Genomic DNA, 17,141 nt, shown 5'->3' with positions numbered 1-17,141 from the left:
TTTCCTGTAGGAAATTCGGCCATCGATTAAAGTATTGGGTTCCGCGTAACCGCGGATGGGGCCACTCGGGAGAGAGAAAGGAGGGTGGAGTTCTTTCCGAACCGGGACCCTCCGTATTATTAATACTCTTTTACATTTCTTCCTACCCGAGTGTACGAGGTTCGAACCCGAGTCTTTTTCAGATCCTGGAATATATTCGGACGTGACCTGTCGCAACTTCAATGATGGGAGCGAGACCTAAATACGATGGAAACGAAATCAATTCCATTGACCTATGACCTTTTATTACTTAGTAAAAGTGGCTTTTATTAATTAAAAAATAACGAAACGGTAGAGGAGACTAGAACACAGCAGCGTGAAAAACACTATTGTTACACAACAATAAAGATTCCGCAAGTTTTAAACTGCTAAACTCTTGGTTTTTTTTTGCCTCGTGTGAGGTTTAGAACGTTTCCTTTCACTGGTACGCACGTACCGGTATACCTGCCTGATATACCGGTACGTGTGTACCCTGTTTAAAATCCAGCTTCAAATTTTGGGGAAGATTCTACCTTTTTACTGCGGTATCGAGTGGATAGTCTGTCGCGGGTTCGAGCCTGAACTCTTGTGAAGTTTTCCTACTGTTCTTCACGTGTCTAACACCTAAACGGGGACCAGTTTTCACAGAATTCTCCCGTTAGCCGATGCCCTCTTTCCTTATCCCATACAGGGATTTTATATTGTGTTCCTTACAGGTTAACGATTCCTTTCTAAATATGCGAAAATATCCCTTTCTGTTGCTAACTTTAGGCCACTTTAGAGAGATTTTCACAATACTTTCCTCGTGTTGTAGGCCTACTAAAAATGTATACAACAAAGGCCTGTAATATTCATTTTATTCTAAAAATAGGACTAATTTATGACATTTTCTGTGTTAATTAATTGTTAGTTCACACCAAATTTACTGCGCGAATGAAAATTATCCCTTCTGTAAGGTATTATAAACCTTATTTTGACCGACAGACAACCGGACCGAGTGAATAAAGAAGATCAACCGGTTTCATTTTCTTACAGTCCTTGTTGATTGTGTTATATAAAAATTAATTAATTATTCCTACATCTATTGATCACACGCGCCCTTATCGAACCACCCGTTTCCATTTAATTAATTAACCTCCATACAACAACCACGTTTAACGTTCCCTTCACTGTCCGTTGTTCGTAGGTTTCACAGTATAAATACAGCCTTTATATTATAGTGTTTATCCAAGAATACCTAAAGGAACCACGATACGAGGCAGGAAGGACACTTGAGTATTGGACCCATTCGAAAGAACTCATCTGTAACAACAGGCTTCACACCGAAAAGTTTGGGGCATACCGCTTAAAGGCCTCTAGATGTGGGCATACTGCGGGAGGGCCCCAAAAACTAGACTCTGGGCATGTACTAACACCATTGTAGAGGGGTGAGTACAGTAGTAACTTACTCCTAGATGAACCAATCGTTCTGTGTTCGTGAAGACTAGAAGACTAGGAGATTATAATGATGAATTATGTTTTATTTTGTCTCGGGGAATGTTTTGTTGCTATTAAAAGTGTCCTTTTTTTTAACAAAAAAAAAAAAGTATTCTAAGTCTAGCCAATGCATCAATTGTAGTATGGAATTCAGTACATTTAGAAAATGTAAAGCTGTTCTAGTGTCCGAGTATAACACGCAAATGCAAGATCCTAGAATTTCGTTCCTTCCCATTAAATTGGTTAATGTTTAATGGTTAATAGCTTATTTATAATCGCTTCTTATATTATAGGCCCTATCGGAATAAATTAAGTATATTTTTCTATATAAATCTATGAAAAATCTACCGTAAGTGAAGGGGAATGGACTGGCAGCGATGAAATTGTCTATAAAGCGTTACAATTCAGAATAGGTTTGTCTTCGACGCCATATTCTATGGCCAAAATAGAAGTATTTACCAAATAATTTCTACAGATCTATATCTCATATTCGAATTTTGACGAAGATTCTTTCGTGTCTTTTATCGTCTCGGAGACGATGAAAGGGTCGTTATTCTCCTCCGTGTTTATATTCAATAAATCTCTTTCTATTCGATTTGCATTGTCTTGGAAAAACACTACGATGGGGAGGAACGTGGGAGTAAATTAACGAGTATTTCGACTGTCTTATTTACAAGATTATACGTGAATAATTGTGACAAAAGAATACTGTTTTCTACTATTTACAGACTTACTTCTCTATACTTTCTGGCTAAAGTTGTACAGAAACTTGTATAATAAAGCTAATGAATTTCAATACAACGAGCTTAGTACTGTACTTCATTACTAGTACAGTAAACTCCTTAGCATGAAGCTACTTGGCAGCTTGGTACATTCTCTAGTATGAAGCTGGTTCATTAAAAGGAGCTTGGTACAGTACATTGACTAACAAGGGAGCTACTTGACTAATACCAGCTTGGTACTGTACAGTACTGTGCAGTACAGTACATTGTCTATCTTTACGCTAGTTCATTACAACTATCTAGGGTACACTAATTAAATACAATTGAAAGTTTAATTTATATTTTAATTATCGTTTGAAAACGTCCGAAATGTCCGGTAAAATTTTATAACACGTAAATTATTCAAACGATATTTTAATGGTTGTTTAATGCCAGATTCACGATGATAACGCTACAAATTCTCGATATGGCCCATTAAATATTGCAATATTCTTACAATTTAAACGATAATGTGAGAATTTTCCATAAATTAATAATTAAAATTAACTGATTTACATAAAGCCTTGTTTAATCTTAATTAATATCTTATTTCAAATTATTTATTTCCTTCGAACTTTCTCGTTTATCTTGATGTGTTATATAATTTACAACTGTATACCTTCAAAATCCCCCCTCTGATATCTTCTGGCGTGTGGCCTGTATACATCTAACGCATTTTTCGTGTTTAATGCACCCTAGATTACACCCTAAACATTCTAAAAATGTACCATAAACACTGTAAATACCGTTAAAATTACCCTAAATCCCCTATACTATGGCAGTTTCTGGCAGGCAACCGGTAGTTTTTCCATTTTTTTAACTATTTTCGCGGGGTTAAATGACGTGGACTCGTGTGACGATTGATAAACACAGGAAGAATAATATGTAAGAGGCTTCTACTTTCTTGTGTCGAAAATTCCTCTTTAGGGAGCGAGTGAGTTGGGTTTAGGAACCATCAATTGCCAATAGAACCATTCGCTGGTGGTTTCTAGCCTGACAGAGGAGAGATTTTCGTGTATTTTTCCGGGGTTTCTTCACGTGCCTAACACCTAAAAAGGGATCGGTTTACCATAGAAGCACGTGGGCAATCTGACAGGGGTTTCCCCCTGGCAGATCGCCCACGTGTTGCTCTGTTTCGTCCCACCAATCCAATTCAATTCTAGGGGGAGTTTACGGCTCTTCTTTCCAGTATACCCTGACAAAACAATGTAAATAACAATTAAATACCGTACTATCGAAGAGACATATCAGGGAGGAGGATGGAATTGATGGAATAAGGCAACAACACAACAAGTGGGAGATCTGCCAAGGGGGAATGCCTCCCGGGAGGACATTTTATGGGAATGTGGCCCCTATTTAGGTATTACACACCTCAATAAAACCCCCCGAAAAACTCCAGCCTTTGTTAAATAAATGCTACAGAACAATTATCAAAGACACAAGGAATATAACTTTATAGACGGCCTTCAATAATAGGAAAGAAAAAACTCTATATATAAATATTTTACGACCCGAATAGTTAAAGAACAATGTGTTTGTGTATAAACAAGTACCCCGTACATTAAAAAACAACACAATTCAAGGAAGAGTGTTAAAGGTGAACCAATAGCTAAAAGAACAGAATGATAACACAACTGCCACTTTTATTATTGTGTTTAAATGTACATAATAAAACAACACACGAATATAAATGGGCCTGGTACAAGAGGCGTATAAAATCACTTGTATCTTAATTACAATACGCGTTGTTGCGCGTACAGTACACTCGCCGCAACTTTCCAATCTCATTCAGTTTAAGTCAGTGTTACCGGGCCATTTATGTCCCTAATATTGTGTTTTAAAATACAGAAGATAACACTGGAAGCGAGTAGCGAGGGATGGAAGGAAGATTCGATGCACGTGCTAGTGTGGGATGGAGATTTTAACACGAGATGCGGAGTGGGGGGTTGAGGAAAGTAGAAATAAAACAGAGAAGGGGGCCTTTCCGATTCGAAGGGCCTCCACCGTCGGTGTCGTATCGGAGATTAACCCGGCCAAAATAATTGAACGGGACCCGTTGGAGGACCGTCTCCGGGCAACGATCGATTCATCATCCCTTCCACCAAAACCTGTTCGACTTCCAACCCCCTTTTCTGACTTTCCCTACGTAACAGACGTTCCACCCCGGGTGACCGCCAACGTCTACGAGCCACGCTTAACGACGGGACGGGCAGCGACTCCGGTTAATCGGAATTTCGTAAAAACCGAGCCCCAACGAAGTTTCCCTCTCGGAAACGATCAACGGAGGAGGGGGAGGAGGCCTTTCCTTTCCGATTTCGGCTTTACGTCTCGGTCGAGGCACGCGCGCCGTCGGGAGGCCTTTCGGGGAGTGGCCGATGGGTGAGAATCCGCGCCGTTTTAAGAAAGATATAGGCAGGGTTAATCGCCTCGGACCGGAACCGGGGGGCCGAAAGGGAATCCGGTCCGGGTCGAACGGCTCGATTACTTAAAGGTCAAAGAATCCTCCGCCACCTTCCGAAATTGTCCCGTCCCCGGTAGACAACGAGTTGCTCGCACGCCCTCCCACGTTCAGCAATTTTGGGGCCCTCCGCCGATCGTCAGACAAACCTACGTAAAAATTATTGCTCTGTTCCGTTTACACATCGTTATGATTTCAATTGTTAAAAACTTCGCAACGTCACACGAAACGGCGCTGGCAATTGGTCGGCGATTGTTTTAAAGTATAATAGAAATTGTCCAATTTATCCGAGGCCCAACTTTCCCGTTTATAACGTCGCTCTGACGTGAAATAGAATTACACTTAAAGTGACGTTTTTGTACTGTTTACTAGTGTATTTTAATTGGGATTTTTAGCGATTTCCGAGGAAAAAATTCACTAAAACGATGGAAGAAACGTTTATCTTCACGTAACGTTTATGTTTATACGCGTAAACAGCAACAAAAAACTATAAAATAAACATTGTAAATCCTATTGCCGGACGGACTGGGAACACGGCATCGGACCAGAATTCTAAATACATAGTCTATACACTCATCGGCCTACCATAAAATACGAACAGAGCCTCTTACGCCGGTAGAAAGTATATAATGCGAACTCCCTAATAAATGCTGTGTTTGTATATTTACAGTATATTCTCCTCCACCCCTTAAATCGGCAGGGGCAAACAACACCCGCTGCAACAGAACACGATTTCTATCCGTGTGTTACTAACACCGAAAAGTTCGTAAGTGGAAACAATTAGTTTATACGTAAACATTGTTTCTTTCGTGTTAAGAAACATGGAATTTAATAATTTTACAGCCAACACCCCGTTTGTGCCGGGTGAATTTTCGCTTTCTATTCTTGTTAATAACCTTGGCCTGGCCGATCCTTGAATTCAGAAACACCGAGATATCAAAGATTAAAAAAGGTCCCCCCCGGTCTACTTTATAACGAGGTTTGTACTAATTTTCGTGGGTTGTTCAAGATGCCATCCCTCAGGCCCGTCGCTTCTGTCGATTTATTATTCAATTTGGAAGGGTTCAGAGGTCGACGGATACAGAACACGAGCGATAGTTTTGTTTAAAGTGGGATGGAGAAGTAACGAAGGATCGTGGAAATTGCAAGAGATAGAAGGGCGAAGGATTAATTCCGTGGTACAATTGTGGTTCCTAAAAAAAAAAAAAAATAGAGATTTTAGTGGAAGAAACACACGAGAGAACGAAACTACACCCGGTGAGAGCGACAACACTAACCGTAAAGTCGAATCTCTCGAGTTTTGTCTCCACCGTAACGCAGTTTTCTCCCCGCTCCTACCATTTGCCTTAAAGTCTATTAAAATTTCGGTAGGGGTGCGTTGTTATATGGTGATTTACAGGCTGGTGTATAGGAGAAAATCCGAACTGATTGTAGAAATTTCCTCCCTTTCCCGGTCGGAGCTCTTGGTTTCGGGAATTTCCTTCCCACCTCTTCTGTTGGTTCCCGACTACCGGTCCTCCCTCTTTGACTAGGTTTTCGTTTACTCCGGGCTATTTTGTTAACCGTAACTGAACGCTTATTAAGACCCACCTCGACCGCCCCGTCCCTTCTAATTCGTTTCTTAGGACTCGGATGGCCTGGATCCGTCTTTCGATTACGTTACTCGTAACTTGTATCTTAAATACAGGTAAAAGTCCTTGGTGGTTAAGCAAAAATCTAAACAAAGGGTGGTAAATATCGGTTTAAAGATGGATATTCTCGAAACATCGGACATTCTCCTAAACAATACAGTAGTATACCGACTTTTACTCGGTGTACTGCTCTAGTATTGGTGTACAGTACTCTTGAATTGGTGTATATTGCTTTAGAACTGATAACCCTTCTACGGTACTGGTGTATATTGCTGTAGTATTTATAGGCTATACTTGTATTATTACTCTTATACGACTCTTAGTATTCTTGTTTTGGTGTACTGTACAGTACACTGCTCTTGTATCGCTACTTTCACACTGGTATTACTACTCTTGTATTGAGGTATACTGCTCTAGTATTGGTAGCCTACTCTTGTATACTGCTCTCATAATGGTACTCTTGTATTACTATTCTTATGCTGCTCTAAGTCTAGCATTAGTACTCTTGTTTCGGTGTATACTGCTCGTGTATTGCTACTTTTATACTGGTGTATACAGCACTAGTAATAGTACAATTGTATTAGTGTATACAGCACTAGTAATAGTACAATTATATTGGAGTATACTGCTATTATATCACTATTCTTACATTGGTGTATTCAGCACTAGTACAATTATATTAGTGTATATTGCTCTTGTTTTGGTATATACTGCTCTAGTATTGCTACAGTACTCTTACACTAGTGTGTACAGCACTAGTATTGGTATATAAAGCTCTAGTATTAGTAGCCTACTCTTATATACTGTTCTCTTGTATTGGTGTACTGTACTACATTGCTCTTATATCGCTACTCTTACACTGATGTATACAGTACTAGTGGTATTGGTGTATACTACTCTTGTAATGGATTCTTATATTGGTGAATACTGTTCTAATATTAAGAGTTAGAACTGGTGTTTGACCCGTAAAGACTAGAATAGTCGTTGTATTATTTACGGCAGAAGAGCAAAAATTTCAAAAAATAATATATTTCTCATTAAAATACAGGTATTTACGAATAAACAAACGAATAACCCTAGCATTCCCTATTTAACTCCATTTAGTAACATTGAAAAAAGAGTGTCACCGTGTCACCTTTGTCTCCCGTTCGACTCGGACACGACTTTTCACTTTACATTGATAAGTATTGTATAATAATAATGGTAATTAATACAATTCGATATTTATAATTATGTACTCGATAGGCCATATTATAATTTCAATACTACGACGTGTAATTACATTATACCTTAAAGGCCTTGGCCATCACCCTACTAAAAGAGCGATATGGAACGAAGGAACCACCGTTAACGATACAAAAAAACGTTGTTCTTACGTAAACAACCGCGTAAAAATAGTCCAAAATTCCGAAAACAATACAATTTTAGCCCCCATTTTTGATAAAAGTAACAAAGTAACGGAGAAATTCCACTTATTTCACGTGTGAATTAGTGACAAATGCCGAATGTACGCGCATAAAACGAGCGTAAAAAAAAGACAGGTACGGAATTTTAGTGCCAATTACCATTTGTTTTTCCGTAACCAATTACATTAATGTGGACGTAACAGGACGTAACCGAGTAACGAGAAGATAGGCGCGTAACAACGCTTAGAACAAGGAGGACGAACTTCCTACCTTCACGTGTGCGAAAACAACACTCGACAAGTGGGTAGACACTACTCTCGACTCGGCCTAACTTAAGGGCCTTGAAGAGGCCTAATTATTAATAGCGGGCATGTTAATCCCCGTTTCGTCGTTCTCCCCCCCCGGAAATGGATCGTCCGGGGAGGAGGACCGAACCGCCCACGCCCGGAACGTAACGCTCGGACGTGAGAATAACCAGGCAGCGGAGCGAGGTTACGTAGGAACAAAGACACCAGCGAGTTTTTTACCTACGTCGACCGTAACCCATCCGAGTAACGTAATTAAACGGATAATCGATTTCTCCCGCCGATTAATCGGCCGGCATCCACGCGTTAATACGAGAGAACGAGGGGAGAAAGGAGGAAGTTGATCCCCTCCCACAGAAGTCCGATCTTTTTAAGAAGTTTGGAGAGGACGAAAGGATTGGGCCCCCTTCCGCCATCTTCCGGGAGACGGAGAGGCCATCCCGATTATCCGGGGGTTTTCAAAGGGAGAGGGACTCACCTGTAGTAAGGATGGTAACCCTGAGGAGGAACGTGCAAGTCGACGGGAAGAGCGCCGTATCCTTCTGCCGGTTGCATAGCGCGGCGGGTGTGCGGCCGATCGATGGGCGCGCTTTTCCGCCACTAAAGCGGTCCGAAAGGTGGCGCCGAGACGGGCATTCGCTGGCCTGCTCGGGCCGTGGCGCGGCCCACCGCGGTCTGCCGGAAAATGACGAGCGCCGGCACGCGCGCGGCCTGGGCGCCTCGCCCGACTTCGCCTCGAACATCGCCGCCTACAGAGGGCGCTACGGACGAGGCCTCCGTCGACCGGTTTGCAACTCTCCCGTTCCTCCTCCTCCTCCTCCTCCTCTTCCTCCCTCTCCCCTTTCGGCCCTCCTCCTCCTCCTCCTCCTAACCCCAAAAAGTCCTTCCGGTCGGGGGGCGGAGCGTGCAATTTCGCCCCCCCGAATTCGGACTCGTTTTGCCTTCTCTTCCGGAACAACCCCTCCTCGCCAATATTAAGTAAAACAACGCGGGAAATATTTCACGTGTCCTCTAAATTTATACACAGTAGAATTTCCCGTCGACCCCGTTTCATTTTTAACTTTATAAGGAAAGGCCGAACGCTACAAACTTTGTCATCTCGTGTGACGTAACCGACGAGTGTGTTTTGTGTTTTTAAAATCGAAAGATAGCCAATTAGCATTGGCTTTACTTTAGTGACGTGAGGCTGGGCCGTCTTCCGACTGTCGCACGTGACTAATTAATTCCTTGTCCCGTACGAAGGCAAGGCTTTCTGACACCGCCTAGAACGGACGGGAAGAAGTAAAGATAGCGGGTGTTCCGCCAGGCCGGTTAGAATCCGGGCCACCGACTGGTTAATCGTTAATTGGGCGCACCGACCAATTAAGACGGTAAATCGGATTGGACGAACCACGCCATTGGCGGTCGAGTCGACGTAAAGATGTCTCGGCTTTCTGTTCCCTCGCGTGATTTGTCTTCGTCCTCCACCCCTTTCTTCTTCCGGTGGAAGGAACTCGTCGTCCTTCTCTTTATAAATGCGTATATTACCGATAGAAAAACCGGCATAACAATTGAAAACACGTAAAATACAAATGGCTAAGATGGCCGTTCTCCATCCCAGCCGGTATTTACTCTGTGTTTTCTAGTGTTTCCGGCTAGAATAAAAATTCACCTTTAATGTTTATGTGTATTATTTTAATCGCTGGTAATTTTAGATAGTATACTCTTCCTCTTGTTCCTTTTTCTACAGGAGCCGGAATCGGTTACAAATTCCTAATTGTAGTGTCTCCAAAAGATCTACTGTTGTATCTAAGTAGTGTATTAAATTATACATTTGTTCAGCTTTAACGGCTGGATACTTGAATACCCTTTCGTGGAGTAAACTAAGTGTTTACTCCAGTGTCTTTTTGTATTATTAGGAAAACCTGGATGGATACAAAAATTCCCTGTTCGAAAGAGAAAGCGCAAATGTATCCCGAACACGGGAAATAAAACACACAAACCGTACTGGGACAGAGTAACACTTAGAGAAAAGACAATTCATCAAGACCTAGCCGCTGATCGATAGAAAGAAGAAAGTAATTCGACATGATCGTACTTAACGCGGGCAACTCGCTGCTCCAACCTACCAAAAGACACAAGAAGTAGTGTATTTTTAATTCACGCAGAGAAAGCCGAGGTGACAGATAAATCATTACCACGTTCCCTCCCCCCTTTTCGACACCAGAATTTTCGTAGAAAACAATGCGAAAGTGTGCCCCTTCTATCCTCTCTCTTTTAGCATTTAAGTTAGATTTAATGTACACGTGTAGGCCACGTGGTCTCTACCATCCCTCGACGTTACACCCGTAGAAATTCGGTAACTTATACAATATCGAAAATAGAGAATATTGTTTAGTAGACCTAATTAGGCCTTATAAATTTAAAAGCACCGGGCCCTACTAGGCCTTATTATTAGGACCCACATTTGAAAATCGACCGGAGGAAGGATAGAGTGACGAGGCGAGAAAAAGGGTGGAAATTGGCGGCGTAATCAAAGAAATTATTGTCTCGGGTTTTGCGCCTCTTTTAAATTAATTGGTGTAATTTGGCAGCTACTATTAAGGGGAGGAAGATGGAAAGGGAGGGAGGAAAAGTGAACATTGGACTGGCAGCTTCCTCTTAAAATGCAAGAAGAGTCCAAGAGGCAATCCCTAGAGGAAACCCAAGAGTCGCTGCCGAATGGAGGTGAAAAAAAGGCGAGAGCAGATTGAATCGGAACAAAATTTTTGATTCTTTTTTTTTTTTTTCTTTTCTTTCTTCCTGGAGGAATGAAAAAAAAAAAAAAGTATTTATAAACGAGCGAGAATTCGAGACGCCAAGATAACACTGGAAAGAACAAAGAAAATATTGTTGTAGAGTCGAAAATGGTAACATCTCGCGAAGAACTACGAATTAAAAGGCCCTACAACGATCACTTACAGGCCCACAATAAAACAATTATAGGCCTAAAGTGATTTAAATATTCGGTTGGTATATAACAGAAGTTAAGTTAGGAAACTCGTGTTCTAGAAGAGGGAGACGTGTGTGGTCTTCGAGGACAACCAATTCCGTATACGGCATTTTACCCTAAAATGTGGGTACTTTACCTCACATTTTAGGGTAAAAATACTACAAATCTGAGCTATTTTTACATGCCAAAAAGAAATCGCGAGTGTTTAAGTAGGGTATTTTCCCCTCGCATTAACAAAGTCTACCTTAATACCAGTAGACCCCTCTATAACACTGTTGATAATTCCGTGTTATATGAATTCCATGTTGTACGAGTCACTTAGATTTTACAAATACGTGAGCCGTTCACACCCCGGCACACGTATTTGTAAAATATAAGTGACTCGTACAACATGGAATTCATATAACACGGAATTATCAAAAGTGTTATAGGAGGGTCTACTGTATTTCGGACTTCTATCGTTCGAAACAAAGGTAAACAATTACTAAACAACACAGACTATTATACGAAGCAAATATTATTTGATTCTAAGAATAAAAAAAAAAAAAAAAACATTCTAGCATCTTTAATAATGTTATTTCTCATATTTAACGTGATTTATTTTCACCCACCCGTATGAAAATACAGGCCATTTCTCTACTGCACTCTGTTGCATCATTGAGCGAATTGCCCATTGTTATCAACCATGACAATGGGCAATTCGCTCATTCTGGTTGATAATGGGCAATTGGCATTCATTGATGAATCGTAGAACACTACAACCACCGAACAATGAAGAGATCTGTTGGAATTTGTGCTGCGTGCCAAACACGGCACTATAAGAAGATTCTGTTGATTAATTAAAGTGGGATGATATTGAAAGATCTTTAAAGAATTAATTAATATAAGGGTATTAAGGAATGGGGTAGGTCTATCTATTGTATACAAGTGGAAAAATACGTCTAGGAATTTATTACAGAGCCTGCGAGGATGTGACAAGTGCATAAAACCGTGTGGATAAACGCAATTTATATGAAAATGTGAAATTTATTCCGTCACCTCTTGAAAAATGCAAATAATAATATTATTATTATTACTATTTGCATCTACCCAAACTTATTTGTAGCGCATTAAACACCTCCATAAGTAATACAGGGAATGTTTTTTTTTTTATTACGTTATCCTAAACCCAATTATTAAATTGTTCTAAAACAATACTGCAGCATTTATACCCGACGTAACACCGGAATGTGAATGAATTTTATCACCCCAAAAACCGGTGTTTTCTTTATAAAATCTCAATAAAGTTCCATAGTGTCGAAGGTTTGTATCGAGGTTGGGGACTATTGTAACTACACACAAAGTCATAAGCCGGTGTTGTCGATTGGTTGGCGATAAGTAGAACGATAAAGAGAAACGAATGGCCACGGGCCAATTCATAAATACACAAACAAAAGGAAATTATCGTCCAGTAACTTATTAGTGGCACGACTATCCCCGCAATTATCCCTAACGATCGCGTTGTGTGTTACTAATCGACCATTTTATATCCATGTTACGATACCTAAAGACAGGTGAAAATATCATCTAATGACGTTTTATGTCGTAACGTAACCGTCTTCGATTCGTAACGGCTCTTACTTTTTTAGGAACTTCGACGGTGATTAACACGGGAAAACAGAAGAGAAGGGCCGAAGTTCGCTCCCAGGTGTTACAGACGTAAAATTACAGAGTAAACAAAACTTACATTGTATTCTAATTACATTTACTTTAAAATATACGTGTCCGTTGTTGGGAGGTGGACGTTATTGGAGGTGCCACAGCAAATACTAAAAGGCAGGATGAATTGTGGTAAATCTTTGTTCTGTTAGTAACGAGTAAAGTAAAAACCCATACAGAACGGAACCTGTGTAAACCGGAACCGTTTTACACAGGTTTTACTTCCTAATTACTAATACTTTTTACCTTCTGTTTTCAGGAAAACAATTTACTAAACTCATCCTCCGATCCTCCTGTATTTTATACCTAAGGAGGATTGCAATCTCTATGGAATTAAATACTCCCAGACTGATTTTTTTCCAAAGTTTAAGATGAAACAACTAATCTAAGTAGTGTGAACTCAACACAAAACAATGGAGGAAAAAAAAAAACTAGAAATTAAGTTACTTCTGAGCCGTCTTCACACAATATACGTCAATTATTATTGTAAATATTTATGATAGAAATGTAAATAATGTGATACAACGCGACACGGTGGCACAGCATCTCCACCCTTAGTTTAGGTATGCGTTTAAGTTACGTAAATATATACGAAATGAATAACCTTTGTCAATTAAGGGATACAAGAATCCATCGTAGAAGGACATCTTGAACACCGTATAAATAAATAAATCGATTAGAGGGTATTGTATTTTATGCTGTAAACACAAGTAAATTCTCCTATTAATAACAGGACCTACTCCCATTCTACACTAGAAAGGGAGGCCAATAAAACACGAATTAACACAAGATAATTGTTATTTTATACCTTTGTTTGCTGGTATGCTACGAGAGGAATCGTTGGAATTCCCGTGTTAACCTTACAGAAAAATAATAAACAGTATGTCTACAAGTGTCACGTGGAGTGTTATCTGTCTCTACTCTCCAGCCTATTCGTATTTTAACAATTAAAATCGGTGTGTTAACCAGAAAACAATTGTTAAAAGTATCAGACAGATGAAACAAACACTAGTTTGGCCTATTTAATTAAAGAATCACGTGTGTGTGTCGAAGGTTACACCTGTAGAACGTCAACAGCGATGTCGAAATTTAAAACCCAATACAAACACAACCGAATACACTAAGTGAAACACATAAAAGTTAAATTAATAATGTATTATTTAACGGACGTTAGTACAGGTAACGGCCTTCGCCGAATATTTACGACAAGCACCGAGTGTGATAAGGATATCGAAACAGGTTATTATTATTATTTTTTTAATAAACTAGTTGGATATAACGTCCTTCTATATAACGCTACCCTCCTACAGCGCCGTAAACGGGGATTCTTCGGTCTAACACCGAATTCGATTTAGTGCCGACTTCGAATGGTGACGTTAAATCGAGGTCCGATTGTATATTAAAGATGTCTTAATTGGTGCCTATTAAATCTACGAAACAATTAAAAATGATAGAATAGTGAAGGTAAGTTGGACTTTGAAGGCTTCCACGGAAACACAGGTAAGTGAGACGTAACAATTGTACGGTACTGTATTAACTACAGGGTGTTTAGTACTGTAGTAGTCTACTTGTATAGAGAATTTCTCTACCTTTTTTTCTATGGCCAATCTCCTTTCTTGATCTTTTTCCATCCCTTACCTCATTCTACCTGTAGTGAAGAACAGTGAACTACATTCTTTACCTTTATTATATTAGATTGTAGAGCGGTGTCTTTCTTGTTTGGAGTGGTTTAGACGGCCTTAGCATCACCAGGGTTCGAATTCGATTTACCGGGCACTTAAAGGGAGTATTCTAAAAATAAATTTTCATCCAATTTGTAACTTTCAATGGTTATAAGAGGTGCATCTATATCTCTAAATGACAGTAGGGGATAGGAAATTGGTGTCTTTCCCCCCCCCCCCTTCGACTGTTATCTTCATCTTCCTATCGCAATCAGACGGGGGGGAAATGATCGATAAACATTCGGAGTGACATCCCTGTCCGTTTATCAAAGTCTCTACGCGCTTAAACATCTTGTATAAGAATAACACACAAGAAACACAGAGAAAATTAAGTCCCTCAATCGATATATAATTGGTATTTTACCCCAATGTATCTTAGTATTAAGTAAGATCCGAAAGAAACTCCGTAGAAGGACACAGCATTTCCGTATTGTTTCTGAAAGTCTATAGATTTAAACAAAGACAAAGCTCACCCCGCGTGTAATATCGCCCATTCTCAAGAGAGAAAACAGTATCTTAGACGTATGTCATATGAACTAGGATGAAGATTTAGGGGGCGAGGATCCGTAGGGATCGGAGTTTGATGTGTAATATAGAAGCATTACATACGAGAGAAAATGCATCTGTTTACAACTCTTGGTGTTCACCAATGTGTGTGTCAATAACGAAGAATATCTCATAGCGTCTACAGAAGTGTTAGTGTCTACTGACCAGCACAATTGATTTTTTTTGGTAAGGGTGATTAAATAGCGCATTTCTCTTCGGATTCCTACATTAAATACAATCGATCACCCTTTCTCGACCGGATAAACGAATAAATACCTGGTTAATAGCCAAGTGTAAACTTATTTGTATCCAAAATTAGATTTATATAAGCCACTAGAACAGGAGGATATCATTCGATCGCACTTGTCAGAGCCGACACATCAAACTATTCCTGCTCCGCTGATTCAACATTTACATCGATAATGTTCTAGATCTCGCCATCTCCGCTCTGGTGTCGACCTTATCTCTATCGGTAACAGTCACCCCCTCCTCTAACATATGTATTCTATCGGCAAACAATCGAATCTGACCTATCGAAGTGACGTATAAATCCTCATCCCCTCTTAAAAATCCAATGTAATCTGGTGGTTCAATCTCTAAAAAACAACGACAAACATCTCGATAAAGCGATTTTTCCAAGATTTCGGGTGGTTAAAATATCTCGGAATCGAAATTTAAACTATAAAATCCTATTGTTCTACAGAAAAATGGCAATATATCAATTTCTATATGTCACATTTACCTATTTATGAGAGTCGGTCCGAGTCTGGGTGATGCATTTGAATACACTACCAACGACACCAGAATAGAATCCCGGTTTTATAGTTGAATACAATAGAAAAATAACATTGATCCTCAATAAAATAAAGGCTCACAATTAACTATTCTTCTATCTAGTGTAAGGTAAAGTGTAGTAAATGTGTAATTGGAAATATAGACAAGAGAACGTTATGATTAGCCGTGTGCCATTAAATAAACACCATACGAGAATTATAGGAGTTGAAACCCCCCGTACAAACGTAGACAATAGTCATTTATCGATTCGAACTTCCCCCGCTTATTGCGAATAAGCTAAGCTGATAAACTAATGAGCTACAATTGACACCAAACTGACCATAATTTAAGGCGTTGAATTATACATGACCTTTAACTCCAATAACGTGACGTCGACCATCGATACACTAGAGGAAATACGGAATTTATTTGTCTAAATCCCTCACTTTCTTGCGCCTAGATTCTAAGGGATATTTATGATTTACCCATCGATTTTATATTATTATATATTTGTGACGTAATTAACGGTCACACCATTCACCAATGGTGTAGATCCAACCTATGGGATCGACTGTATCGATCGAGTAGGTAGGCTTTACGCTACCAATTACAGTTGATGTAGAGAAAGTCTACCCGAAATTGGCTTCGTAACTTACAAGTCGGTGCGTATGTCTGTCTTCTCGTTTAAAACTTACGCGTAAACTCTGTTAATAAGTAATTACGCGTTCGGAAATTAACACAGGAGAGAGAGAGAGAGAGGTGTGTGAGTAAGAGCAGACAATGGTATTCGGAATATTGAGTCACGGGTTCGGATTAACGTCCTCCCGGTTTTCACCCCAAAGGAGATTACATTCGATATAACGTCGGAGGGGAGAGCGGTCTGTACTCTCTCCATTCGGAAATTCGGACTCGACCTCCCTATGCGGACGGGTCCCTTTTCCCCGTGTGTCGGGCCCACGGGAAAATTCTCTCTATCTGTCTCCGTGGGGAGGAGGGCACTCGGTGGATCGTCGAGTTCGTGACGCGACTGCATACTACCCGATTAGTCGTCAAACCCGGAGCCATTTCTCTGTTAAAAATTCCATACCGACGCAACATCGGGACATTAAACCAGTCGACATTAACAACCATAGGTATTTGGGCGCCATCCGCAATCTCTTGCTTAATTGGTCACCCGTCTTGCCACTCTTCTATCCAGATTAGGCTCTACCTCTACTTCTAGGTGCACTGAAATTCCCTTCTTTGTGCTTTTTTTTTTTTTTCTAGTAAAACCCCTGGAAAAACGGATAATTTTTACTTTTCGGGGAGGGCACCAACAGGAACGAAATGTAACTCGATAACTACGACTAAACCCGCTAAATCCCTCGGGCCTCATA

The 17,141-nt window shown here is 40.1% G+C and overlaps 1 protein-coding gene across 2 annotated transcripts in view; it reads right to left on the bottom strand.

Annotated features, from left to right (window-relative positions):
• LOC111623978 (protein trachealess-like) overlaps positions 1 to 8,735 on the bottom strand; it is an 87,837-nt gene extending 79,102 nt beyond the window's left edge. Inside the window, exon 1 of one of the 2 annotated variants that reach the window (XM_023366731.1) lies at positions 8,534 to 8,735. In XM_023366731.1, coding sequence (XP_023222499.1) covers positions 8,534 to 8,610 — 77 coding nt within the window. In that variant the 5' untranslated portion in view covers positions 8,611 to 8,735. The remainder of the gene's footprint in view (positions 1 to 8,533) is intronic. The other variant, XM_023366737.1, reaches the window with a different exon arrangement.
• Positions 8,736 to 17,141: the final 8,406 nt, after the last annotated feature.

This window comes from Centruroides sculpturatus, unplaced genomic scaffold (genome assembly GCF_000671375.1).
Source record: "Centruroides sculpturatus isolate CEXI.00-Female unplaced genomic scaffold, Cexi_2.0 scaffold382, whole genome shotgun sequence".
Classification (NCBI taxonomy): Eukaryota; Metazoa; Arthropoda; class Arachnida; order Scorpiones; family Buthidae; genus Centruroides; species Centruroides sculpturatus.
Note: the sequence above shows the minus strand (reverse complement) of the source record. Positions and strands in the feature narration are given on the sequence as shown.